Source organism: Oncorhynchus clarkii, chromosome 28, assembly GCF_045791955.1.
Source record: "Oncorhynchus clarkii lewisi isolate Uvic-CL-2024 chromosome 28, UVic_Ocla_1.0, whole genome shotgun sequence".
Lineage (NCBI taxonomy): Eukaryota > Metazoa > Chordata > Actinopteri > Salmoniformes > Salmonidae > Oncorhynchus > Oncorhynchus clarkii.
The window spans coordinates 43,300,470-43,327,699 of record NC_092174.1 but is presented as its reverse complement, the minus strand read 5'-3'; the positions used below and the strand labels follow the sequence as shown (position 1 = coordinate 43,327,699).

Below are 27,230 nucleotides of genomic sequence, written 5' to 3'. Positions count from 1 at the left end.
TTGTTAATCACTTTTTTCTTAAACATTTATTGGCATGGGAAACATTTGTTAACGTTGCCAAAGCAAGTGAAGTAGATAATAAACAAAAGTGAAATAAGCAATAAAATGAACAGTAAACATCACACTCACAGAAGTTCCAAACTAATAAAGACATTTCAAATGTCATTTTATATATATATATATATACAGTGTTGTAACGATGTGAAAATGGTTAAAGTACAAAAGGGAAAATAAATAAACATAAATATGGGTTGTATTTACAATGGTGTTTGTTCTTCACTGGTTGCCCTTTTCTTGTGGCAACAGGTCACAAATCTCTCTCTCAAGGCAATATGCTGACAGCACCAGCTGAAACTGGTTTGTAAACATGCTGAGGCACAGGGTTAGTGACCTTTGAACTCAGAGATAGCAGACCCCTCCCCTCCTTTACCCCTCAGGAGAGGACTGTCTGCAGAGTATGGGAGTAGAAAAACTACCTAGCAACAAGCTGACTAATCAACCACAACATAATCTTGGGCAATGGTTTCATAATAACATGTATCAACTAAATTCTAATAGTATGAGTTTATTTAATATCATGACAATGAGAGAGAGAGAGAGAGAGAGAGAGAAAGAGAGAGAGATTGTGTGTTGCACCTTTCTTCACAGTGTACCCAATGGCTTTCCCTAACCCAATCCATTACCTACCACAACGGTTTTCTGCTCTATGACCAATCCAATGAGCTGAATATGTAAAATCACAACGTCTACATCTGAGAAGGCAACACACACATCATTAAACATAACAGTAGGCTACTTATTATATATCTCTTATGTGTCGTGGGCAAGGCATGAAGACATAGGTAGTGGCAGAATAGTCTATTATATTCTATCTGGACCGATAAGGTAATGCAGGAAGCTGTAGGCAGTAGCAGAACGTGAACAGCAGCAGGAAGAATTGTGTGTCGCTCCCCTTTCCTGTGCGACCGCCTGCGTCAGCGTCGCGCAGTGGGAGTTTTCCGCTGACGAACACACGGTTGATGTGCGCACTACACTACAGTAGGCTAGTCCAGAGAGACAGATAGAGGGGAAACAAGAGAGCAGGCATCGTCAGCGATCCAGTGCCACGGAGAAACAAAAACCCTCGAAGCTTTTACAAAACCGTCAAGTTAATAACTGATCTATTGAATTTAGGAGATGGTGATCTCATATTCTCGGTGAGTAGCCTAACTAATGACCGCGTCTTTTGATCTGCTTAGTGGCAAAGCTAAAACATATTTCAACATCAGCGGTTTTGTAACCAGTCATTAATGCTGAGTGTTTGATAAGCCTCTTTGTGTGAGAGAAAGTTGTCTTAAAGTTATATAAGAAGTAACAAAAAGCGGACAACTATTTCATGTTTTTTATTTTTTATTATTAGACTACACGAATGTCAAAAAGATAAGCAGAATAATATATTGTTTTTAGGCTTTAAGTTTGGTTTTGGTTGTATGAAAGCTATTTATATCGACAAAAACCTTTTGATAGTGTTTTCCAGTAGTTGTTTTGCTTGCTGTAGCCTAGTTGGGTCTTGTAATAGAGACGCCAAACAGCAACAGCTGAGTGTGACTAGCTGCTGGGCTGACCAGCACAATGTTTTCATTGTAAAGGCCTAATTACTGACCACATGAAGCTCGCGGAGTGACGAGGTCAGTGGCGGAAGTTGGGTCGCGTTTATAACGGGATGGAAGCCAAATAGTGAGGCAGTGGGCGCTTAGTAGTAGTGGCAATTTGAGTAAAATATTGGTTGGTTGGTTTTGTGTGTGTGTGTGTGTGTGTGTGTGTGTGTGTGTGTGTGTGTGTGTGTGTGTTGCACAGTGCTATGCAACACTGCAATTCAGGTATTTCTGCTGCTGTGAGTCACTGAATTATTTATATTAGTCACCCCCCCCCCCCCCCCCCCCACACACACACATACACACACACATGCACACACCCACCTGTACACTCACCATTACATTTGACCTGAAGTGAGAGGGGATGTCAAGGAACAGAATGTCTCTTGGTGAGATTTTCATAAAATTGCAGAAGAAAACCATAACGTGTTCTGAAACAGCACGCATATTGTATTTAAGCAATAAGGCCCGAGGAGGTGTGATATAATGCCTAATATACCACGGCTTAAGGATGGTTCTTATGCTCAACACGGTGAGCCTGGATACAGCCCTTAGCCGTGGTATATTGGTTCGGATATCACCATCCCAGAGGTGCCTTATTGCTATTGTAAACTGGTTACCAACATAATTAGAAAAGTAAACGAGTCATTTTGTCTCATACCCATGGAATACCCATGGAATATTGTCTGATATAACACAGCTTTCAGCCAATCGGCATCCAGGACCCGGTTTACCCGGTTATAAATACACATATCGTAGTGCAACTTTTGCAATCACCACAAATGAATAATGCAGTTAGTCATGGCAACCAGACATGAGATAGTTCCTTCTCTGTAGAAACTGTGTGTTCTTTCTCTTAACACCAAGACAAATTCCTAGCAACCATGTGTTATATAAATGAGTCTTGACTGCCTTGTCCCCGATAGTTATATCTGTGTGTATGACACTGAGTACTGTGTGGTTACCTGGGATACTGTCAGAGTTATATAGTGGACACTGACAGGGCAGTGTGTGTTCTCGACTTAATTATTCCTAGTAGTAGATACCTCTTATTCCTTCCTAGTAGGACATTCCTCTTAAACCTTCATAGTAACAGATTCCTCCTATTCCTTCCTAGTAACAGATTCCTCCTATTCCTTCCTAGTAACAGATTCCTCTTAAACCTTCCTATTAGTAGAAACGGGGGGGGGGGGGGGGGGGGGGGGGGGGGAGACAAGAGTTCAAATTACTAGAATAGAGAGCTTTTCTGCGACAACAAGCCTCTACACCAGGTGTATTCAAGCTGAAGTACACAACTCCTACTGGGGGTCCTACTGGGGGTTCTACTGGGGGGTCCTACTGGGGGTCCTACTGGGGGTCCTACTGGGGGGTTCTACTGGGGGGTTCTACTGGGGGTCCTACTGGGGGTCCTACTGGGGGTTCTACTGGGGGTCCTACTGGGGGGTTCTACTGGGGGTCCTACTGGGGGGTTCTACTGGGGGGTTCTACTGGGGGTTCTACTGGGGGTCCTACTGGGGGGTTCTACTGGGGGGTCCTACTGGGAGTCCTACTGGGGGTCCTACTGGGGGGTCCTACTGGGGGTCCTACTGGGGGTTCTACTGGGGGTCCTACTGGGGGTCCTACTGGGGGTTCTGCAAAAAATATACAAATATAAAAGCTGGAAAAAATATTGTTTTTGTTATTGTTTTTCTGAATATCACTACAAAACCAACAAAATTCAACTCATTTTGAATGACATACCTATAGTATAGAAGAGGGTCATATCTTATTTGTAAGGGTGATACAACTTTATTTCTCAAGCCCTAATATTAATATGGAGGGAAATAACACTCACTGGAGTATCTGACAGGCTTTGAAAATGTACCCTTGAGTACCGCTCGTGGCAAGGCGGTAAGTCTCCTTGACTTGGACATGTATGTTTGCCAACACACGGCTAACCGCTGTTTTTTTTTTTTTAACTGATAGGCTGATGATGTCTTCTAATTTGAACCATAGGTCAAAAATAATGAAAAAATGATTTACCCAAATCTATTCATTTGAAAATGTTGATTACTCCTTGTCATTATCATACACAAAAATTAAACATGGGTAAAATAAATGTGCAAAAAAAAGTTGAAGACCACTGCTCTACTCTCTTGTATTTTACACTTTACGTCAGAGTCCAGTTGAGCCTATTTAAGTATGTATTTACAGTAGTATTCAACACAAGCTAAGTTTGTAATCATTAAATAAACCTGTATGTTGTTTGTTCTGTGTGGGCTTGGTTTCCACTGTACCTCCCTGTTTCACTGGGGCCAAAATAGCCTGCTCTAGACATAATTTTCCCTCAGAAATATTCCTTCCTGGACTCCCTCCCTCCCAGTTTCCCAGCCCTCCCTGTTTCCACGTTTTCTTCCTGATAAATGTCCCTGGAATCATTGGAATGTTAATGACGAGAAGGAAAAAGAGAAAGAGCTATTGACATTTTTAGCCTAGCCTGCAGTTTCCCTTGTCTTTCACTAAAGCAAAAAAAAAAAAAAAAAAAAAATTGGACTGCAATAGTTATTGAGCATGTTTATGACACGGGTTATCAATATCTCGGCCTATGTAAGTTATCAGTGATTGTTGGATCATCTGTAGGGGCGGCTTTCATTAGTTTAAATAAGCAGATGTCCTCCTTTTAAAACCTGTCAAACCAGTACAGGTACCTCAGTCAAGGAATGAGGTTGGAAAATAACGCTCCTACCCGTTGCTGTGTGTCACAATGAACAACATAAGCAGTATCAGATTACTCTGCTGTGGTTTTTGCCCATTGACATCGAGACAGAGATCTAATTTATTGTTGGCGGTTTGTGAAATGTTATTGGAAAGGAAAGTCCCAGTGATGTTTTTTTGTTTTTGTTTTGCATATGTCTTTCGATGCCTGTTTGACATGGAAATGTCGCGGGTGAAATTGAGCAGTGTGTATGTTACTGAGTAAATACCGCACTTTGCAACTTTGCATGACTCAACCATGGGTATTGTTAAACTCTGTTTTCACCAGACTGATATTAGCTATAGTAGTCAGAAAATGCAATTATAAATAACGTCAGTGTGCGAAAAAAAAAGCTTGTGAATCACTGTTACACACGTTCAGTTATTACGGTAGACTACTGATTCACCGAGTGAGTGGGCACGGCATTGTGTATGACTCATGGATATATCGACGGCATTGTGTATGACTCATGGATATATCGGGGGCCGTGAAAATGTTTTTTTTTCTCAAATGTAATCGACTTAATAGCAGTGATTAATCACAAATTCAGAATTTGCTCAAAACGAGCTGTAATTTAAGATTTTATAAACAAAAAGTATAGGATATTAATGTCTTGATTTAGCAAAATCAGATACATTGATAAAGTACAGCTTTCTTTTCTTTTGTTTTTACCTCAATGTCAACTTGTTTTGACATCACGTTGTTGTTTTAGCTAGAAAAGTTATGTATCTGAGATGTTTTCAGACAATACAATTAATCACGATCAAATAAATTGTGCACTAAAAATGACAAAAAAAGTTAACTTAAGTTAACTTTAACAGTTGTAATTGTTATACCTCGGTTTTCACGAGACATATAGTCAGCAAAATACGGTTCCTTAGAAAAGCTTTTGCGTCACTATTTCCCCAAAAATGTTTTACCATTATTTAACTAGGCAAGTCAGTTAAGAACCAATTCTTATTTTCAATGACGGCCTAGGAACAGTGGGTTAACTGCATTGGACTAGTAACCGAAAGGTTGCAAGTTCAAATCCCCGAGCTGACAAGGTACAAAATCTGTCGTTCTGCCCCTGTCACTATTTTAAAAAAAAATGTGTACCTTTATTTTACTAGGCAAGTCAGTTAAGAACCAATTCTTATTTTCAATGACGGCCTAGGAACAGTGGGTTAGGCAGTTAACCTCTACACTCTAACCACTAGGCTACCCTGCCGCTCCTACACTCTAACCACTAGGCTACCCTGCCGCTCCTACACTCTAACCACTAGGCTACCCTGCCGCCTCTACACTCTAACCACTAGGCTACCCTGCCGCCTCTACACTCTAACCACTAGGCTACCCTGCCGCCTCTACACTCTAACCACTAGGCTACCCTGCCGCCTCTACACTCTAACCACTAGGCTACCCTGCCGCCTCTACACTCTAACCAATAGGCTACCCTGCCGCCTCTACACTCTAACCACTAGGCTACCCTGCCGCCTCGACACTCTAACCACTAGGCTACCCTGCCGCCTCTACACTCTAACCACTAGGCTACCCTGCCGCCCCATTATTACACATCCATGTACTACAGTTAGTGAGTATTCATTCATCACCATCACCAGAATGAATGTGTATTGTTAATGTATATTCACCATCTTTTATTTTTACTGTTTTGTATCCAGGCAGATCGTCTAACCGCCATAGAGAAGCCATGAGTGGGGTCCTGAAGAGGAAGTATTCCGAGGTAGAAGAGGAGGACCCTTGCTACTCCTCCCCATCTTCCTCCGCCTCCTCCTCCTCCTCCCCCTCCTCCTCCGCCTCCTCGGAATGGGAGTCGGATGAGGAGAGCCGCAACAGTGACAACCAAGACTTCAACTCTGCCTCACCTACCTCCCATCTACCCAGTAAGTCAATAAGAATGATGTAGCTACATGAACACATCTCAGAATGATGTAGCTACATGAACACATCTCAGAATGATGTAGCTACATGAACACATCTCAGAATGATGTAGCTACATGAACACATCTCAGAATGATGTAGCTACATGAACACATCTCAGAATGATGTAGCTACATGAACACATCTCAGAATGATGTAGCTACATGAACACATCTCAGAATGATGTAGCTACATGAACACATCTCAGAATGATGTAGCTACATGAACACATCTCAGAATGATGTAGCTACATGAACACATCTCAGAATGATGTAGCTACATTTAACACATCTGTTGATGATCCATGTTATTACAATCTTAAAGCAATATTTTGTCCAGTAGATCTCCCTGAATGTATAGTATGCAGTATGTTTTATACAATATGTCTATATACAGTATATGTTAATGTATATAATTTTTATGGTCATTGGTCAATAAACTTGCAATGAATATGTCTTATCTTTCAAATAAATGCAAAGCTACACTATTGTTATCAGAGTCACTGCTAGGGAGTGTATTGAAGGAGTGTCCCATTATCACACTACAGCAGCTAAGTTACAACCCGCTGATAGCAGAGAATAGACTTCTCTTTGAGGTACTGGGCTTTGCCCCTTGAGTTTGACTGAATCATTTGACTAAGCAATGCGATGTGAATGACAGTTATCAAATAGGTTCACGTCATTTCATTCAGAGATCACTACAAACGCCAGCGTCTCTGTTTTGTACTGTTTTCAATGGACAGCACATAGACACACTTCCCTTAGGCTCAACATAGTCTATTAGATTGTGGGTTGTTATTTTGATTACATGGACCAATGTGGTAATTATTTTTTTCTCCAAACCACATTGAGAGTTAGATTCATTACAGGATAGACGTGAAATCGGTCATAAATAGTTAATCAATCATGAAACTACCATTTCTCCCCCCACACTACTGCAAACACACTGTGTCCCAGTATGGAATGTCTTTAGCCAAAATAACAGCAGCGGAACTAAGCTGAATCCCAAATGGCACGCTCTTTCCTATGTAGTGCACTACTTTTGACCAGGGCCCCTATAGGTAATAGGGTGCTATTTGGGACATGGAATAGGTTACTACGTAGCTTGCTGAGCTGTTGTTTACCAACCTCCTCACTTTTGAGTTCCTTCTCCACTCCAGCATGTGAAGGTCAAACGACTCGTTATCATGAGGCCAAACTGTCAAATGTAAACAGCGACCTGATGGGTCATCAGTGACCTGATGGGTATTTAACAGTCTCTTAGTAGTAGGGTGGCTACTTCTCACCAAACTGCAGAGAGGTTAGAGGGTCTTACTATAATTATAAGCGGGGTCTCTTTCTGTCTCTGTGTTGAGGGAGACATTGTCTTTCTCTCTCTTCATTCTCTCTCATTTGGCTTCGGTTGCATTATTATAAATATTCCTTGGTGTTTTGTTTCTAGCAGATAAACTCCCCTATGTTCAACTCTGGTGACCCAGTTGACAAAGTTGTTAACACTGGGTTGTAACTTGTAACCATTGACAGTAAGTGAGGTAGTGTAGTCTGCCACCCAGTGGCGGCTGACAGAACTGCAGGATCAGCACTTTCAGCATACTTATTTTGTATTTATTTTTATTTATTTAATTAGTAAAGTCAGTTAAGTACAAATTCATATTTACAATGATGGCTTAAGGCAAAAGGCCTCCTGCGGGGACGGGGGCTGGGATTATATATATATATATATATATAGGACAAAACACACATCACGACAAGAGAGACATCAAAACACTACATTCAGAACTGATATGCAGTAGCTCTAACAAGCTGACATTGACAAAGGCATAGAATACACCAACTTCTTGTCGTGACTCTAAACCCTGTTTCCTCTCGTCCTCCTCCTCCTCCTCCTCCTCCTCCTCCTCCACCACCAACAGTCCGCTCCATCCTGAAGAGCCCAAAACTTTCCCATGACAACAGCGCCCATAGCAACAGCGTTGTCTTCAACCAGGTGACGGTGTTCCTGTTCCAGCGTTGCCAGGGTTTCACCAGCGTTCCGAGGCGCGGCGGTGCCACCCTGGGCATGGTGAGGAAGCACAGCGCCCTCCGGAGGTACACACTGGCAGAGCACACCCAGGAGAGACGAAGGAGGCGCAGGGAGAGACTCAGAGATAGACTGAGGGAGGAGAGGCTGGAGACACTCAGACAGAGAGTAAGTATTCTAGACTTCTAATCGACTAGTGAACCAGATTAAGCCTACCCCTGAAATAAAAAGCATGCTGTCCTGTGTTTGTCCCAGTCGAGTGCAAACGGACCATTCTGGTTATAGTTTCTTGCATCCCATTGGCTTAAATTAAAATCAAATCAAAATCAAATAATCAAATTAAATGTTATTTGTCACATGCGCCGATTACAACAGGTGTATATTTTAGAGTGAAATGCTTACTTACGAGCCCCTAACCAACAATGCAGTTAAGAAAAAACAAGTGTTAAGAAAGTATTTACTAAATAAACTGAAGTAAACAATAAATAAAATGAAAAAATAAAAATAATAATAATAATAGTTAAAGAGCGACAATAAAATTAACAGTAACGAGGCTGTATACAGGGTATTACGGTACAGAGTCAATGTGGAGGCTATATACAGGGTGTTACGATACAGAGTCAATGTGGAGGCTATATACAGGGGGTACTGGTACAGAGTCAATGTGGAGGCTATATACAGGGTGTTACGGTACAGAGTCAATATGGAGGCTATATACAGGGGGTACCGGTACAGAGTCAATGTGGAGGCTATATACAGGGTGTTACGGTACAGAGTCAATGTGGAGGCTATATACAGGGGGTACCCGTACAGAGTCAATGTGGAGGCTATATACAGGGGGTACCCGTACAGAGTCAATGTGGAGGCTATATACAGGGGGTACCCGTACAGAGTCAATGTGGAGGCTATATACAGGGGGTACCGGTACAGAGTCAATGTGGAGGCTATATACAGGGGGTACCAGTACTGAGTCAATGTGGAGGCTATATACAGGGGGTACTGGTACAGAGTCAATGTGGAGGCTATATACAGGGGGTACCGGTACAGAGTCAATGTGGAGGCTATATACAGGGGGTACCGGTACAGAGTCAATGTGGAGGCTATATACAGGGGGTACCGGTACAGAGTCAATGTGGAGGCTATATACAGGGGGTACCGGTACAGAGTCAATGTGGAGGCTATATACAGGGTGTTACGGTACAGAGTCAATGTGGAGGCTATATACAGGGGGTACCGGTACAGAGTCAATGTGGAGGCTATATACAGGGGGTACCGGTACAGAGTCAATGTTGAGGAGTATATATTCACGGTGGGTACCGGTAATGAGTCAATGTGGAGGCTATATACAGGGTGTTACGGTACAGAGTCAATGTGGAGGCTATATACATGGTGTTACGGTACAGAGTCAATGTGGAGGCTATATACAGGGGGTACCTATACAGAGTCAATGTGGAGTCTATATACAGGGGGTACTGGTACAGAGTCAATGTGGAGGCTATATACAGGGGGTACCGATACAGAGTCAATGTGGAGGCTATATACAGGGGGTACTGGTACAGAGTCAATGTGGAGGCTATATACAGGGGGTACTGGTACAGAGTCAATGTGGAGGCTATATACAGGGGGCACCGGTACAGAGTCAATGTGGAGTCTATATACAGGGGGTACCGGTACAGAGTCAATGTGGAGGCTATATACAGGGGGTACTGGTACAGAGTCAATGTGGAGGCTATATACAGGGGGTACTGGTACAGAGTCAATGTGGAGGCTGTATACAGGGGGTACCGGTACAGAGTCAATGTGGAGACTATATACAGGGGGTACCGGTACAGAGTCAATGTGGAGCTGTTAACGAGCCTCTTGGACCTAGACTTGGTGCTCCGGTACCGCTTGCCATGCGGTACCGTCTATGACTAGGGTGGGTGGAGTCTTTGACTATTAGGGCCTTCCTCTGACACCTCCTAGTATATAGGTCCTGGATGTCAGGAAGCTTGGCCCCAGTGATGTACTGGGCCGTACGCACTACCCTCTGTAGCGCCTTGCAGTCGGAGGCCGAGCAGTTGACATACCAGGCAGTGATGCAACCGGTCAGGATGCTCTCAATGGTGCAGCTGTAGAACTTTGAGGATCTGGGGACCCATGCCAAATCTTTTCAGTCTCCTGAGGGGAATAGGCTTTGTCGTGCCCTCTTCACAACTGTCTTGGTGTGTTTGAACCATAATAGTTTGTTGGTGATGTGGACACCTAGGAACTTGAAGCTCTCAACCTGCTCCACTACAGCCCCGTTGATGATAATGGGGACGTGCTCAGTCCTCCTTTTCCTGTAGTCCACAATCATCTCTTGATCACGTTGAGGGATAGGTTGTTATTCTGGCACCACCCGGCCAGGTCTCTGACCTCCTCTCTATAGGCTGTCTAATCTTACAGTAACTTAAACGTCATGTATGTGGGTCATTCCACCTCAAGAATATGGGTCATTCCACCCACCATCTCAGATTGTTATTAATGTTTATGTTGTTAGAAAACCGATGAGATTAGCTTTCTTCCAACATTATTTTTTTTTAAATATAATTTGAAATTAAGTCCAGGATGATTTTGACATGAAACCATGAAAATGTTAATATAGGTACCATTGACTTGCATTGGATTTGTGCCACAAATGCAAAAAAAAAACATTACCATTTGAAACAGTGGTCAGGTAAACAAAACCAAACCATGGATTGCTGTCATACCTTGTCCATAAACTGGTTACAAGGTAAGGAAACCAATATGTCATTTTGTAATTCAAATTAACTATGCCTTTAACATTGAAATGGAGGAAGAACAGCAGTCATAGCAGCTCCATACTATTGGTCAGACATAGCAGCTCCATACTACTGGTCAGTCATAGCAGCTCCATACTACTGGTCAGCCATAGCAGCTCCATACTACTGGTCAGTCATAGCAGCCCCATACTACTGGTCAGTCATAGCAGCTCCATACTACTGGTCAGTCATAGCAGCTCCATACTACTGGTCAGTCATAGCAGCTCCATACTACTGGTCAGTCATAGCAGCCCCATACTACTGGTCAGGCATAGCAGCTCCATACTACTGGTCAGTCATAGCAGCTCCATACTACTGGTCAGACATAGCAGCTCCATACTACTGGTCAGACATAGCAGCTCCATACTACTGGTCAGACATAGCAGCTCCATACTACTGGTCAGACATAGCAGCCCCATACTATTGGTCAGACACAGCAGCCCCATACTACTGGTCAGCCATAGCAGCTCCATACTACTGGTCAGACATAGCAGCTCCATACTACTGGTCAGTCATAGCAGCCCCATACTACTGGTCAGTCATAGCAGCTCCATACTACTGGTCAGTCATAGCAGCTCCATACTACTGGTCAGTCATAGCAGCCCTATACTACTGGTCAGGCATAGCAGCTCCATACTACTGGTCAGTCATAGCAGCTCCATACTACTGGTCAGACATAGCAGCTCCATACTATTGGTCAGACACAGCAGCTCCATACTACTGGTCAGACATAGCAGCTCCATACTACTGGTCAGTCATAGCAGCTCCATACTACTGGTCAGACATAGCAGCTCCATACTACTGGTCAGACATAGCAGCTCCATACTACTGGTCAGACATAGCAGCTCCATACTACTGGTCAGACATAGCAGCCCCATACTATTGGTCAGACACAGCAGCCCCATACTACTGGTCAGCCATAGCAGCTCCATACTACTGGTCAGACATAGCAGCTCCATACTACTGGTCAGTCATAGCAGCTCCATACTACTGGTCAGCCATAGCAGCTCCATACTACTGGTCAGACATAGCAGCTCCATACTACTGGTCAGACATAGCAGCTCCATACTACTGGTCAGACATAGCAGCTCCATACTACTGGTCAGTCATAGCAGCTCCATACTACTGGTCAGACATAGCAGCTCCATACTACTGGTCAGACATAGCAGCTCCATACTACTGGTCAGACATAGCAGCTCCATACTACTGGTCAGACATAGCAGCCCCATACTATTGGTCAGACACAGCAGCCCCATACTACTGGTCAGCCATAGCAGCCCCATACTATTGGTCAGACACAGCAGCCCCATACTACTGGTCAGTCATAGCAGCTGGTCAGTCATAGAGAACTGATACTATATACCACAGGCATCGTGGTAATAGTTGGAGCAGAGTCAGTGGAATCGTATCAAATACATCAAACACATGGTTTCCATGGTTTCCAGGTTCCCATTCCACTGGCTCCATTCCAGTCATTATGGATGAGCCGTCCTCCCCTCAGCAGCCTCCTCTGCTGTATACTCATTGTTGGAGTAGTTTGGGTATGGGGGGGTCTGTGGGTGGTTGGTGTGTGGGGGGGTCTGTGGGTGGTTGGTGTGTGGGGGGTCTGTGGGTGGTTGGGTGTGGGGGGGCCTGTGGGTTTTGGGGTGTGGGGGTCTGTGGGTGGTTAGCGTGTGGGGGTCTGTGGGTGGTTGGCGTGTGGGGGGTCTGTGGGTGGTTGGATGTGGGGGTATGTGGGTGGTTGGGGCATGGGAGGTCTGTGGGTGGTTGGATGTGGGGGGTATGTGGGTGGTTGGGGTGTGGGGGGTATGTGGGTGGTTGGCGTGTGGGTATGTGGGTGGTTGGCGTGTGGGGGGGATATGTGGGTGGTTGGCGTGTGGGGGGGTATGTGGGTGGTTGGGTGTGGGGGGGTCTGTGGGTGGTTGGGTGTGGGGGGTCTGTGGGTGGTTGGGTGTGGGGGGTCTATGGGTGGTTGGGGTGGGGGGTATGTGGGTGGTTGGCGTGTGGGTGGTTGGGTGTGTGGGGTCCGTGTTTAAAAAATTAATCCTATGGGCAATTTGGGTGCAATCAAATTCTATTTCAACATAATAATGTTGCCTGGATGCTAATCTTATCTGTTTCTAACTATAGAAACGATTTCAGTACATTCTGAGATGGTGAGGATCATGGCCTTCTGAAATGACATGGATGGGTTACTGTAATAACATGAAATGACCCGGATGGGTTACTGAAATGACATGGAACGATCCAGAAGGGTTACTGTAATAACATGGAACGACCCAGATGGGTTACTGTAATAACATGGAACGACCCAGATGGGTTACTGTAATGACATGGAACGACCCAGATGGGTTACTGTAATGACATAGAACGACCCGGATGGGTTACTGTAATGACATGGAACGACCCAGATGGGTTACTGTAATGACATGGAACGACCCAGATGGGTTACTGAAATGACATGGAACGACCCAGATGGGTTTACCTTAATGACATGGAACGACCCAGATGGGTTACTGAAATGACATGGAACGACCCGGATGGGTTACTGTAATAACATGGAACGACCCAGATGGGTTACTGTAATAACATGGAACGACCCAGATGGGTTACTGTAATAACATGGAACGACCCAGATGGGTTACTGTAATGACATGGAACGACCCAGATGGGTTACTGTAATAACATGGAACGACCCAGATGGGTTTACCTTAATGACATGGAACGACCCAGATGGGTTTACCTTAATGACATGGAACGACCCAGATGGGTTTACCTTAATGACATGGAACGACCCAGATGGGTTACTGTAATGACATGGAACGACCCAGATGGGTTTACCTTAATGACATGGAACGACCCAGATGGGTTTACCTTAATGACATGGAACGACCCAGATGGGTTTACCTTAATGACATGGAACGACCCAGATGGGTTTACCTTAATAACATGGAACGACCCAGATGGGTTACTGTAATGACATCCAGAAGGGTTGCTTCTTGTTTTCCTTGACTCCCTTGAAAATACTCTAAAAGCATTTCAAAATAAAAGTTAAGGACGATGTGTAAATATTTTATTTGAACTAACTCTCTTCTCTCCAGCTGACAGCCAGTGGCATTACGGACCAGGAGGAGTTAGATCGCCTCACCATCGATCAGATCGACCAGGTGCCTGACGAAGACATCGAGGCCCACCTCCCTGCGGCTGACCTTGAGGATGGGGAGGAGGACGGGGGTGACGGGGGGTTCCTGTACCCCTACGCTTCCCGCCAGAGACAGGCCCTACTCCGGGCGGCGGGGGCGAGGCACATCGACCGGGAGGAGAAGAGAGAGCTCCATGCTCTGAGGAAATCCCGAGAGGACTGTGGATGTGACTGCCAGGGATTCTGTGAACCTGAAACCTGCGCCTGTAGTCTTAACGGGATCAAGTGCCAGGTGAGAGCCATGCAGATGTGAGGGGTTTGATCCCTGGGCGTCTGATGAACACAAGCCATTTGGCAAAGAATGAGAATTCTCTCCCACACCTAGATCAGATGCAAACTTTAGTCATATAAAGAGCTAAGATTTCAGTCATATAATGAGCTAAGATTTCAGTCATATAATGAGCTATGATTTCAGTCATATAATGAGCTATGATTTCAGTCATATAATGAGCTAAGATTTCAGTCATATAATGAGCTATGATTTCAGTCATATAATGAGCTATGATTTCAGTCATATAATGAGCTATGATTTCAGTCATATAATGAGCTAAGATTTCAGTCATATAATGAGCTAAGATTTCAGTCATATAATGAGCTAAGATTTCAGTCATATAATGAGCTAAGATTTCAGTCATATAATGAGCTAATATGAATGTGATCTCTCCCTGCAACAGATGGATCGCTCCAACTTCCCTTGCGGCTGCACAAAGGATGGCTGTGGGAATACTAACGGTCGCGTGGAGTTCAACTCCAGACGGGTTCAGACCCACTACATACACACTGTCATGAGGCTGGAGCTGGAGAGGAGACTGCAGGATGAGATACTAACCCAGAGGAGAGACCCAGAGGAGAACCAAGACGATCTCCAGGAGCTCCAGGACCAGGGACAGCATCAGCAGGACTGTGCCCAGGAGGCGAGATGCCCCTTCGGGTTCACCCTGGAAGAAGAGGGCTTCCCTCTCTCCATCCCCACCACCCCTACCTTCCACTTCAGCTCTGAACTGTGTGAGGTTGAGAATAGTTGCTGTAGTGACATGACCGACTCGTCCGGCGTCTCTGCCCAGAGCGAGGACTCCGACGTGGGAGGAAGCCCTCGAGAGCACCAGCCTCTCTTGGATGTGGACGACGGAGGTCTGGCTTGTGTCCTCAGCTTCTGTGACTCTGACAATGAGGACTGCTCCATGGGCAGTGAAAGTGGCTCAAAGCCAGGGAGACAACCGTCGCCACACCGTCCCCAGTGTGTCACCGGCTTCGACACGTCGTACGGTCTCTGTAAAGACACCACAGCCACGCTCGGCCTGTCCAACGCACCCAGTTCACACACAGACAACACACAAAGGTACACAGAGAAGACACACAGACACACAGACAACACACAAAGGTACACAGAGAAGACACACAGACACACAGACAACAGCTACAGCGGCGGTTCTTTCATGGCCGAGTATCAAGACGACAATGCCAACCAAGCGACGGCCCTGTTCACCCACAGTCCCCTCCAGGACTACCCCAACACACCCTCTCCTTCCATAGACTACTCATCCAGCAGCTACATGGACCTCAGTCTCTCCTCTGACTCGGATTTGGAGCTCTTTGACAACTTCCCTACAGACTATAGCTCAGCCCCTCTACACAACTCATTCAAAGGCCACAAGCACCCTGACAACTTCCTTCATCTGCAGGTGTTGAGTTCTGCAAATGTCCCACAGTTCAACGAGACAGCTGGCACCTGCCTCCTGGAGTCTCTGATTGGCTTATCCGATCCAATAGAAACTCCTTCATCCACAGACAATCCGTTATTGGAGCAGGTAATTCAGTGACCAATGGGCTGAACTGTCAGGGTTCTGTGGGACCTGATTGGCTCATGGACATTAAAATGAGCCTAGAAGAACATTAATATGTACAGTCTACAGTTTGTATTTTAATAAGATATTTAAATGTACAGTATGAGATATTTTATTCAGATTTATTAAATATGATGTTGTTGAAGAAGAAGAGGCACATTATGGTTATTCATGATTTAGACAATATTATACATGAGCAAATATCACAAAACCCTAAATGTCATCACTACAAGACATAACATGTTTCATGTTTCCTGATGTTCACGTTTTTTTTATTTTTAAATGTGCTTTCCAGCAGTTATTTATAAATGATTATTCATTAAAAAAAAGAACAATGGTTTAATTTATTTATTTACTTGATGTACATTTTTTTTTTAGCGGAGGGATTGTTGGCATCACCGTGAGACGGACAGATGGAGACATTCATGACATTTTATGAATTGTAATTCATGTGAAGTTTTGTTTCAATCAAGACTGTGGCACAATATTCAGAATTACAACATCTTGTCATTTATTATTAATTGTAGTACTACTACTGTGTATTGGCCTACATGAAATGATTTAGCTAAATGTATTGCTGTTGATTCGTGTCAAAACGCCATAGTTTCATGTTTTGGAGATCCATCTCTCTCCTCCACCATAGGTAACTTATTATTTTTTCTTCTTCTTCGTTTTGGCTTATTTGACAAACTGAAAAGTCATTGCTTTGCAAAAATATCAATGGAATCTGATATGTGCTCCGTGTATTTAAGAACGTTTTGCATTGTCTGTCTTTTTAAGTTATTTTTTATGGAAATATATTAGCATTTACAATGTGTTACTGAATCTTGTATTTTAAAGCAAAGTCAAATCTTCTATCAATGAATAAACATACATCTTTTGGAACAATGTTGAACAGAGAGCTATCTTTTATTAGGCTACTGCATGTATGACAGAACTAGAAACCCCAACAATGTGGAACAGACAGCTAACCTTTATTAGCCTACTGCATGTATGACAGAACGCTACTGCATGTATGACAGAACTAGAAACATCAACAATGTGACCAACCAAACAGTCTTCAAAAACATTATCATTCCAGTTAAAATAATAAGGTAATTAGTGGAGGGGAAAAAAATGACTTCTTAAATTCACTTCGTTAATTTACTGTACTCCACAGAGATTCACTAAAGGGTTCTGACTAATGGGTGTCACGTGACTGATGAGATGGAAAGCGTCGCGGTAGCTATTGTTAAAGAAGAAACATCAAGACGAAGCAGCTGCTTTACAAGTGGGACACATTGTTGACACTAAAATCCCGAGGGGTTCGTGCTGATTGTACGGAGATTGTGACAGCCGGGTTAAAATGGCGTCCCTTGACAGGGCAAGAACAAGATGTATGTCAGGAGAAGTGCAATATTATCATCAGGAGATTTATACTTGGAGTACAGAGGAGGGAATAAGAGAGGCAGAGGAGGTCTAGGAAAGAGAGAGAGGAAGAGGGTGAGCTTGAGTTGATTCAAAATGTCAGAAGAAAGGGAGATGATTGGTTGGAACAGAACGGTAGAAAGTATAAACAGAGTGAGTTGAAGACAGGAAGAGAAATGGAAATGAATGAGGGCAAAGTATCGGGCGGTGGTAGGTGTGATGAAGTTCTCGGAGCCCGAGGCTTGCACTGAGGGTCAGGATAAAGATGAGTCTGTGACAGTAGGAGTGAAGTTTTGGGGGGAAAAAAGTGGACCATTTGTAGTTTCAGGGTGGGTGAAAACAGAGTTAGGTGCTGTGGAATTGGTGAGGGTAACCAGATGTGGTCTTGTGATAATTGCTTGTGTTTCTGCTGGTCAGAGGGAGAATGCGCTCCGTGTTAAACGAATGGGGACAAGATATGTGAATTGTTTTGTTCTCAAGAAAAGGGTGCCATTGAAAGGAGTGATTACTGGGGTAGCAGTAAATCTTAAAGTTGACCAACTGAAGGGGAAGATTCCCAGTGTTTGTGATGCCCGTCGTTTGGTGTGACGCAGACAGGGTGGTGAAACAGAAGAGTCATTGTCTGTTCTTTGAGTTTTGATGTTGAGTCTTTGCCCGACAAAGTGATGTTAGGATATATAGGTTTTCCTATAAGAGCTTTTGTGCCAAACACATTACGTTGTTATAGGTGTCAAGCTTTTGGGCATGTGGCAGCAGTGTGTAGGAGGGAGGTTCCTAGGTGTGAGAAGTGTGCAGAAGGGCATGAGACAAAGGAATGTGTAGCATTGGGGAAAGTAGTGGTATGTGTTAATTGCAGGGGTGCCCGTGGGGCTGGGGATCAGAAATGTCCCATGCGAGAGATGCAGGTTGAGGTTCCCAGGGTTAGAGTAGAGCAGAAGTTGTCATATGTTGAGGCAGTGAAGAAAGTAGAGGAATATGGATCAAGGGGCAGAGATCCCGAGAGGAGTGGTGTGAGGAGTAGATCTGTACCAGTACAGAGGGATAAACCAACAACTGATATATGTTTCAGAAAGATTGGATTTTTAGCATTTAGAGCAATGGTTATCAACTGTAGCTGCAGAGAGGTGTTTGGGTGTGCGAGACTTGACGTCAGAAGAGTCACTGTTGCAGTGGTGAATATGTGTATGTGACTAATAAACATTTGATTTGAAGAGTTACAGGGCGTGTTAAGTGGTGGTGTCCCATCCTTTCAGGCTGTTTGACCTGAAGTATTTTATAAAAAATAAAAATAAATGTTTAACTTTTATTTAACTAGACAAGTCAGTTAAGAACATATTCTTATTTACAAAAGGTCTCCTGCGGGGACCGGGTCAGGGATTAAAAAATTTACAAAAATAAAATAGGACAAAACACACATCACAACAACAACAGAGACTCTACATAAAGAGAGACCTAAGACAACAACACAACATGGCAGCAACACATGACAACACAACATGGTAGCAGCACAACATAGTATAAACATTATTGGTCACAGACAACAGCACAAAGGGCAAGAAGGTAGAGACAACAATACATCACACTACGCAGCCACAACTATCAGTAAATGTCCTGTAGGACTAAATATATTTAAATAGCGGGGTATGATATATTTTTTAGTTTTTTAAATTATTATTATTATTTTTGTGCGTGTAGTGTTAGATGATAGGGTATTTGTTTTATTTCTTTCTAATTTTGTTCCAGTAAAGTATAAGGGAGTTATACTCCGGGCTAGCAGGTGGCAGGATCGTTGCTCTACATACTGCGTGGTGCTCGGTGTCACCAGTGTGCGACTAGTCTGGTCTGATATAGGAGATCGCCAATGACAAGATGGCCACGGAGCATTAGAGGAATCTGTCAACTCTTTCAGCTACAGTGAAATAACATTTGGTGCTTTCTATAATAATGGGTTTATCACAAAGCACCGGTGCGTCGGAAGGAGGAACAGATGGATACCACGTCCACGGGGTAATAATGAGTCTTTATTTTATTGCACTTTTTTTCTGACGCTGCGTGTAGTTGTTGACAAGGAGAATTGACGGTAATATACAGGAGGCATACAGTGGTGTAGGAGCCGGATAAGGCCTACCGAAAGCTGATGGATGAGGTGGCACTTAACTAGCTACCCGTTTTGGCGCACCGATAACACAACGACCTCACATTGATTTACGAGCTGAAACAGTCGAGCATAATAACTGTGTGTATAGTCTGTATACGATATACACTTTGTCTTCTGTGTGAATGAGCACCCAATGTAACAACTTAAACCAAGTCGATGTTGCTACTGTAGATATACTTAGGCCTAGCGGTGACCAAATAACAACAACATTTTAACGTTGACACATTTTCATGCATGCATTTATATTATAAATGTGTGTATATAGCTACACGAGTTAACTATATAGTAACTTAGTAAAGTCAACTCCATATGAAGTTGACTTTACTCAACTAACTAACGTTAACTAGATGGCTGTTTTTAGTTGTGCCATTACATTCGCCAGAGAGGAACATTGTGATTAAACGGTCTAAATTCGGTTCCATAAATAACACGGTTGCCAACAAATAACGCATACAAAGTTGTATAGCGGCAGAATAAGATACCTGGTAGGGAGCGGACAATTTAGTTACCACGTTTATTCCCCCCCAAAAATGTCTATCCTCACTCTGGTAACCTATGGACAAATATTAAGAATAAGCTATATGATGATTTGATACCTATTCGGCAGCTAATAAGCTAGGTGAATTAATCATTCTACTTTCTGTTCGTTGTTTGTTGGCATCCTTGTACTTTACGACATTTCTGGAACAGTATCCTGTTGGAAAGTTCCACCAATTATACCCACCCTTGCTGCTATCTGCAGGAGCCACATGTTGCACAACAGCATAGCTGAAATGCATACAATACTGCACAACACAGCTTACTTAAACCACTATATGATCAACTATTTGTTGGTTAACGGTACTTGTTGTGGAATTGTTATATATTGCTGAACTGTCAGAACTAGAAGCACAAGCATTGGATTAAATGGTTGCGTTTGTCTTCCAATGTCCACGTGGTGATCTGATAGGTGCAGGAGAATTCCCCTGCAGAGAAATCTGGGCTGGAGCCGTTCTTTGATTTCATCCTCTCTCTGGGAGACCACAGACTGGTGAGTTAGTCAGATTCATCCTCTCTCTCTCTCTCTCTGGGAGACCACAGACTGGTGAGTTAGTCAGAGCATTGTGACACCATCTTATTTATTTCTACTATAGACCTTCAATTAATATAAAATACATCTTAGATACTCTGTTCAGTTCCTCTATCTAATCTATCACACACAACACCCACCCATGTATTGCACATTTCCAACTGACAAACTAACTTGTGTCCAGAACCAGGAGAATGACATGCTGAAGGACCTTCTGAAGGCTAACGTGGAGAAGGCAGTGATCATGGAGGTGTACAGCACTAAGACCATGAGGCTGAGGGAGGTGGAGGTGGTGCCCAGTAACATGTGGGGAGGACAGGGCCTGCTGGGGGCGTCTGTCAGGTTCTGTAGCTACCAAGGAGCCAATGAGAACGTCTGGCATGTACTGGTGAGGACTCACCTGGCTGTCGATGAGGCTATGATTAGGTAGTAGTAGATCAACGTACACACGGCTACAATTTCAAACAACTAGGTATTGTTTTATCTGTGGTGTGATCAGTTGTCTGTCTAGTCTGGGGGGTGGGTGGGGGGTCCTACATGTTGTTTCACATCATGCTATTCTGTGTGTTATTTTCTGTAGGATGTGGATGTGAACTCACCAGCTGCGTTGGCCAGCCTTCAGGCCCACAGTGACTTCATCGTTGGAGCAGACCAGGTGTTGCAGGATGTAAGCGTAATTATTATCATTCACATTCTTAACGTTTTTCAAAGTTGTTATCTCCGTTGACTAGGTCGTTGCCTTTTTAATTTAGTGGGAAAATAACCCATTGCAATAAACAATTGGCACTGTGATCTCGGTGTCTGTCCTCAGTCGGAGGACTTCTTCTCGCTGATCGAGGCCCACGAGGGGAAACCTCTGAAACTGCTGATCTACAACACAGAGACAAACGCCTGCAGAGAGGTGGTGGTCACACCCAACGGGGCCTGGGGAGGAGAGGGAAGGTGAGTGGGCTGAGCCTTACCCGGGGAGGTGAGTGAGCCACTAGGTCTTACCTGGGCTCTCTCTCTCTGAGGTTATTCTGTACTGCCTAAATGCCAAGGCTCTGAAACATCAGCAGTCTAACTGATATCTGTTTTTTTAGTTTGGGCTGCGGTATCGGATACGGCTACTTGCACAGGATCCCATCCATGGTTCCCTCTCTTCCTGAAGATGACTCCACGCCAGAGATACACGCCAATGGACACCAAGAGGTGTGGATGGGCTCCTTGTGTTTCACTACAACTACATGTATGGGAATAAGACCGAGGGAATGCCACTATGCCCGTCACTTGTACAGTAATGACACATGAATCTACAGGCCTGCTAGTGACGAGGCTGACCGTTACCCCCATTACAAGGCTATCACACATGCTTATGACATCATAATGCATTATACCGATCGGCAGTATTAAACTTGGAACTACAGATGACAACAGCAAACATGTTGTCCCCCCCCCCCATAGGGCACATTTCCAGAATGTTCATTGATGTGCATTGTCCCTGTGAAATAAATGAATCAACTGTTATGGGTTGTGGGCTGTGTGATCCACAGGCGTCTCTGATGGTGGGTCAGTCCGGCCCACGCCTGGGACAGGGAACAGAGATGACAGACCAAGATAACAGACTGGAACAGATCACTCTGCAGAAAGAGGACAGTCCTCCACCTCTACCCATACAGGGAATCATGGATCCAGGTGGGTTGGCTGATTGGTTGGTTACAGGGAAGTCATGGATCCAGGTGGGTTGACTGATTGGTTGGTTACAGGGAAGTCATGGATCCAGGTGGGTTGACTGACTGGTTGGTTACAGGGAATCATGGATCCAGGTGGGTTGACTGATTGGTTGGTTACAGGGAGTCATGGATCCAGGTGGGTTGACTGACTGGTTGGTTACAGGGAGTCATGGATCCAGGTGGGTTGACTGACTGACTGGTTGGTTACAAGGAAGTCATGGATCCAGGTGGGTTGACTGACTGGTTGGTTACAGGGAGTCATGGATCCAGGTGGGTTGACTGACTGACTGGTTGGTTACAAGGAAGTCATGGATCCAGGTGGGTTAACTGAATGCTCGGATCAACCCTCCTCCTCTGCCAGAGCATCCATTGTGTGCTCTGAAAGCTAAGAGGGCGAAACACTCTGAATTTACCAACAGACAATCTGACGAACGCCCAGGGCGCACTCTAGCACTCCAGAGTGAATATACAAACGCACCCTAGATCATTATAAAACACATTCAGCCAACAGCATAAAGCCATTAATGAAATAGGAGTTTATTAAAATGTTTGTCTATTTTTGGGGGAGGGGGGGGGGGCAATAGCTACTCGTCCTTTGGTCCACACAACGCAATTATACACCGAAACCAAGACTGATAACTATGTCTGTCTTTACTGTTCATCTTCCATGACCCTCTTGTGTTGTTGTTTTTGTTTGGCCGTTCAGTTAATACATCTGTCTTTCTGTGTTCCTCTGGGTGTCTGAGGTTAGGTTCTGAATCTGTGAAACTGTTATATTGATGCAGTCTCTGTCGTTGTCTGTTTTATTTTATCTTGAACTACCTCTGTGCTCTGCCTTGGCTTTGCCTTTTTGTCTGATAAGGAAGTGAACCTTTCTTTAGGTTCTGAATCTGTGACTCTGTGTTCCTCCAGGCTTCTCTGAGTCTGAGGTGGCTATGATGACCCCTGACCCATCAGAAGACATGGCTGATCGACTGGACCTGTCCGTCTCGTCCATCGACATGACCGGCACCTCTCTGGCCGTGCACGAGGAAAAGGACAGCAACAACATCTCCGGCAAGTTAACTATAACTTGGAGCTTATTGAAAGGGAAACGAGCTGTTGTTTTGGTAGTGTTTGTATTTTCAATTGGTTGCCGTGTCATAACAAGACAAGCAAACTGTTGTTGTTATTTATTATCACAATGTGAAACGGTATACCCTTATCTGTCAAACACTTTATTTTATACCGCTGCAACCAATTTGTCCAACAATGAATCTCCGTAGTCCCGACGTTGACGGTGTCTCTCTTCTCTGTTTGTACAAAAGAGCTGGGTGAGCTTCCTGAGACGCCACCAGAGAACTGGATGGAGACTGAACATCGTGAGTCCCTTATCACCGAATCACAAGACCAAGCGTCCGAATCCGCTGGATCCCCTGACACAGTTGTGGAGGCTCCATTCGCCCCTCCTCCTGACGTTGAGTCCCTCGCCCCTCTTGTTGATGCTGAAGCTTCTCTCCCGGACCCAGACATCACCTCTTTCTCCCCCTCCCCTCCCCTGGACCTCCTGCCCCAGGACCAGCTCCTGCTTCAGCCCCAGGTAAGTGACATCTTGGTGGGGGACTCACTCACTCAGGACGACGTCACATTGGATGGAACACCACCAGAGCCAATGGTAGAGCCTGACGTCATCAGCTCCCTGGAGCAACTCTCTGTGGAGCAGTCTGAAACCGCCGCGGCGGAACACCACCATGACGACCACGAGTGTTGCCATGACCACGAGCATGAGGTCAGCAACCAGGAAGTGGAGGAAGAGTAGGTTTGTGTGTTTTCTTTCCGGGTCTGGTCACTGCCTGAAGAAACACTAGCAGAGATACTGAGCAGTCAAACAACATGGGAAATGTTCAGGACACTGGTGAAAAGACCTGGGGTGATGTATTGAGATGACACACTAATAGAACCAGATAGAAATGTAATGAATTTAACTGACACGCTTCCCCAATTTTATATGATGACAATGGATGTCTGTTCTATCTGAACGTGCTGAACAGGCCTCTGGTATATGAGTGATGGCGAGCGTACAGTCTATGGTCCAAGAGAACGTTGTACAGTTTTTTTTTGAACGACTGGTTGGATGGGTCACGAGAGAGATCATGGTAGAAATGCATAACAATAGCTCTCTTGTATTTTTGGGGTGTAGGATCCTATGTTACAAGTTCAGCTTCATGTTCTGATTAGCCGTAAGGGTTGCAATGTTATGAACATTTTGTAGTTTGTTTTCGTGTAAAAAAAAAAAAAAAAAAAAAAAAAAAATATAGATATTTTTTTATTATGGTTTTGGATTTCTTAAAAAAACAAATCAATTAATGGAATGGCCGTGTGAAAGATCCAAAGATAATTAAACACACACACAGATAAATACATTCGTTATATATTGTTGAACTACTTTATAGAATTCACTACGACAAACCAGTGATGTATAAACTTAAAGCATAGTTGCACCTTTTTAATATTTGATTTGTGACGCCAACTTTTTTTAGTCCTGTAATTTGACTATTCCTGTTGAAATACACTACTTGACATACGAGTGGACCTCATAGGCCTGGGTCTAATACAGTCAAATACTTGAGCCGCGCTTGATTTAGTTTGCCAGTAGGCTTGCATGGCCCTCCTTCCAAATCCCGACTCGTTGACTCGAACGTGAGAAGCCTGGGCTTCAGCGGTTAGTTTGCCAGGTACCATGGAATAGTCTCAAAAGTACAAACTTCAAGCTAAATTAAGCGCATCTCAAATGTATTTTTGGACATTTTTACATACATACTTGACCCAGGTTCAGTACCTGAACAGTACCATTTATATAATCAATCGGGCACAGCTTTTTTTTTAAATGCCTATCATTTGGAAGGGTTCAAGGTCAACCTTGAAAAGGTCGTCGTTGTAAAATAAGAATTTGTTCTTAACTGACTTGCCTCGTTTAAATAAAGTTTTAATAAATAACCTTCGCACTTCAGCAAACAAAATGATTAGAAACCATGTGAAGGACTTACCAAGACAAACAGACTAGGGAGAAAGGAGTTGGGAGTACTCCACACAAAAGGCTGAATTTTAATTTAGGTCACTTTAATCCATTGTACAGGATGAGAACAGGTGACGTCTTCCTTGGTTACTGTTATAGGAATCCATGTTTAAATTAAGTTTTTTTTAAATATTTGAAACGGTCGTTGTTTTTAATGCATCAAATATAGCAATTGTTGTTAGTTCTGTGTTCACAAAAGAGTGACATTTTTAATGTGGGATCAGGTTGTAGTTTTAGTTCTTAAACTCAAGAAAGTTGAATCTGTACTTTCTGTAGAGGTAGACCTGTTTTCAATAAGTTACAGTGCATTTATTTGTTAGACAATAATATTTTCTGGATTTCTGTAGCGTAAGGGCCAGATTCAATCCGATCGCGTTTGGTCGGCTACGCACCTTGTTTATAAAGTCAATGTTCCTGTGTTCGCAGAGACCACATTCACCAACGCGGCATATGTTGGCTCAATAGTAAATTTACCGTTGAATGTAAACCGTGCTAAATCTCAAATCTACCGAATGATCGGATTGGTTTTGTTGCAGGGCATTTATTTTTAAAGTGTCATTTTATGGGTTTCTGTACACCTTAGGTGAAAGGTCATTATTTTGTAAACATACAGTAGGGAAAGTCTCATTCCTCCATGTTACCTCTTATCTGTGTCATATTTGATCTATGCAATTGTCAGCCATGTTTGTAGTTTGACTTTTTTTTTTTTTTAAGCTGTAGGCAACATACTGTAGCCATCATGGAAGATATCTGTAAGCTGGAACCACAGACAATACAGTATCAGGGTTGTTAATTAAATTCCATTTAAATTAGTCAGTTCAGGAAGTACACTCAAATTTCCAATTCTCTTAAATTCTTTCTGAATTGACTTGATCACAACCCTGTGCAGTAGCTTCTGATTTAAATAGTGACACTACTGTTAGTTTAATATAAATGTTTTGAGCAAATGCTTTTCTGTAAGAGAAGGTTCCTTTGGTCTTTTTTGATTTAGGCTAGGCACTTAGTTGTGAGAAATGAGGGAAGGGGGAATATTTTATCAATGGATGGAGAGTTTATTGTTAATGAGTGCAAATGAAATTCTGATTGTGAAAAATTGATTAATATTCTCTGCAAAGCTTTTGATGCAAAAATGGAGTCGCTTCTAGTCACTGGAACAAAAATAAAAATGGTCACAATTTTATTTTAGCCTTTTGTTTTTCTCAACCTTTAAGCATTGTGTCATGACGCTGGACGTAGGTTCATATGACGGTCATAAATACTCCCCCCCCCTCTTTCCCCCCCCCCCCCCCCCCCTCTCTCTACCCTACTGATGTGACTATTGAAAATCCCTTGGTTAACATAGGGATTCTGGGAACATCAGAAGGTGGGGGGGAAATGAACCATATTTTGGTAATCCAACCAATTGAACATATGCAGTGGTACTTAATGAATATAATGTCAGTTCGGTTGTCATCTGAGACATTCTCAATGATAGGATGACAAACTGTACAGTGGAAAGTCTACACATTATAGTTGTGCAATTTAAATGTTTGAATATGAAATGTGATTTTTTTTTTAGCTCCTAAAATGTGAGAATTGGGTTTTCATGAGTGAATTAGGCCTGACTCAGTGGCCCGCCCACGTGAAGAGACATTGGTCTTAACCAATGAAACTCTCCCTTCCAATAGAAAGC

At 43.6% G+C, this 27,230-nt stretch overlaps 2 protein-coding genes across 3 annotated transcripts; both read left to right on the top strand.

The window, feature by feature from the left end:
* The first annotated feature begins 961 nt into the window (after positions 1-961).
* Positions 962-17,056, top strand: LOC139387422 (cysteine/serine-rich nuclear protein 1-like). Of its 2 annotated transcripts, XM_071133576.1 has the most exons (6): positions 1,001-1,196; positions 6,030-6,251; positions 8,201-8,475; positions 14,213-14,545; positions 14,988-15,652; positions 15,695-17,056. In XM_071133576.1, the coding sequence occupies exons 2-6, from the start codon at positions 6,059-6,061 to the stop codon at positions 16,131-16,133; spliced, it is 1,905 nt and encodes a 634-aa protein (XP_070989677.1). In that variant the 5' UTR covers positions 1,001-1,196; positions 6,030-6,058; the 3' UTR covers positions 16,134-17,056. The 2 variants fall into 2 exon arrangements, with proteins under 2 accessions (XP_070989676.1, XP_070989677.1); XM_071133575.1 differs by having other exon boundaries at positions 962-1,196; positions 14,988-17,049.
* Positions 17,057-19,387: 2,331 nt separating this feature from the next.
* LOC139387423 (Golgi reassembly-stacking protein 1-like) lies at positions 19,388-26,738 on the top strand. Its single transcript, XM_071133577.1, has 9 exons — positions 19,388-19,571; positions 20,672-20,752; positions 20,976-21,179; positions 21,372-21,458; positions 21,603-21,733; positions 21,874-21,982; positions 22,324-22,465; positions 23,416-23,559; positions 23,811-26,738. The coding sequence occupies exons 1-9, from the start codon at positions 19,509-19,511 to the stop codon at positions 24,299-24,301; spliced, it is 1,452 nt and encodes a 483-aa protein (XP_070989678.1). The 5' UTR covers positions 19,388-19,508; the 3' UTR covers positions 24,302-26,738.
* Positions 26,739-27,230: the final 492 nt, after the last annotated feature.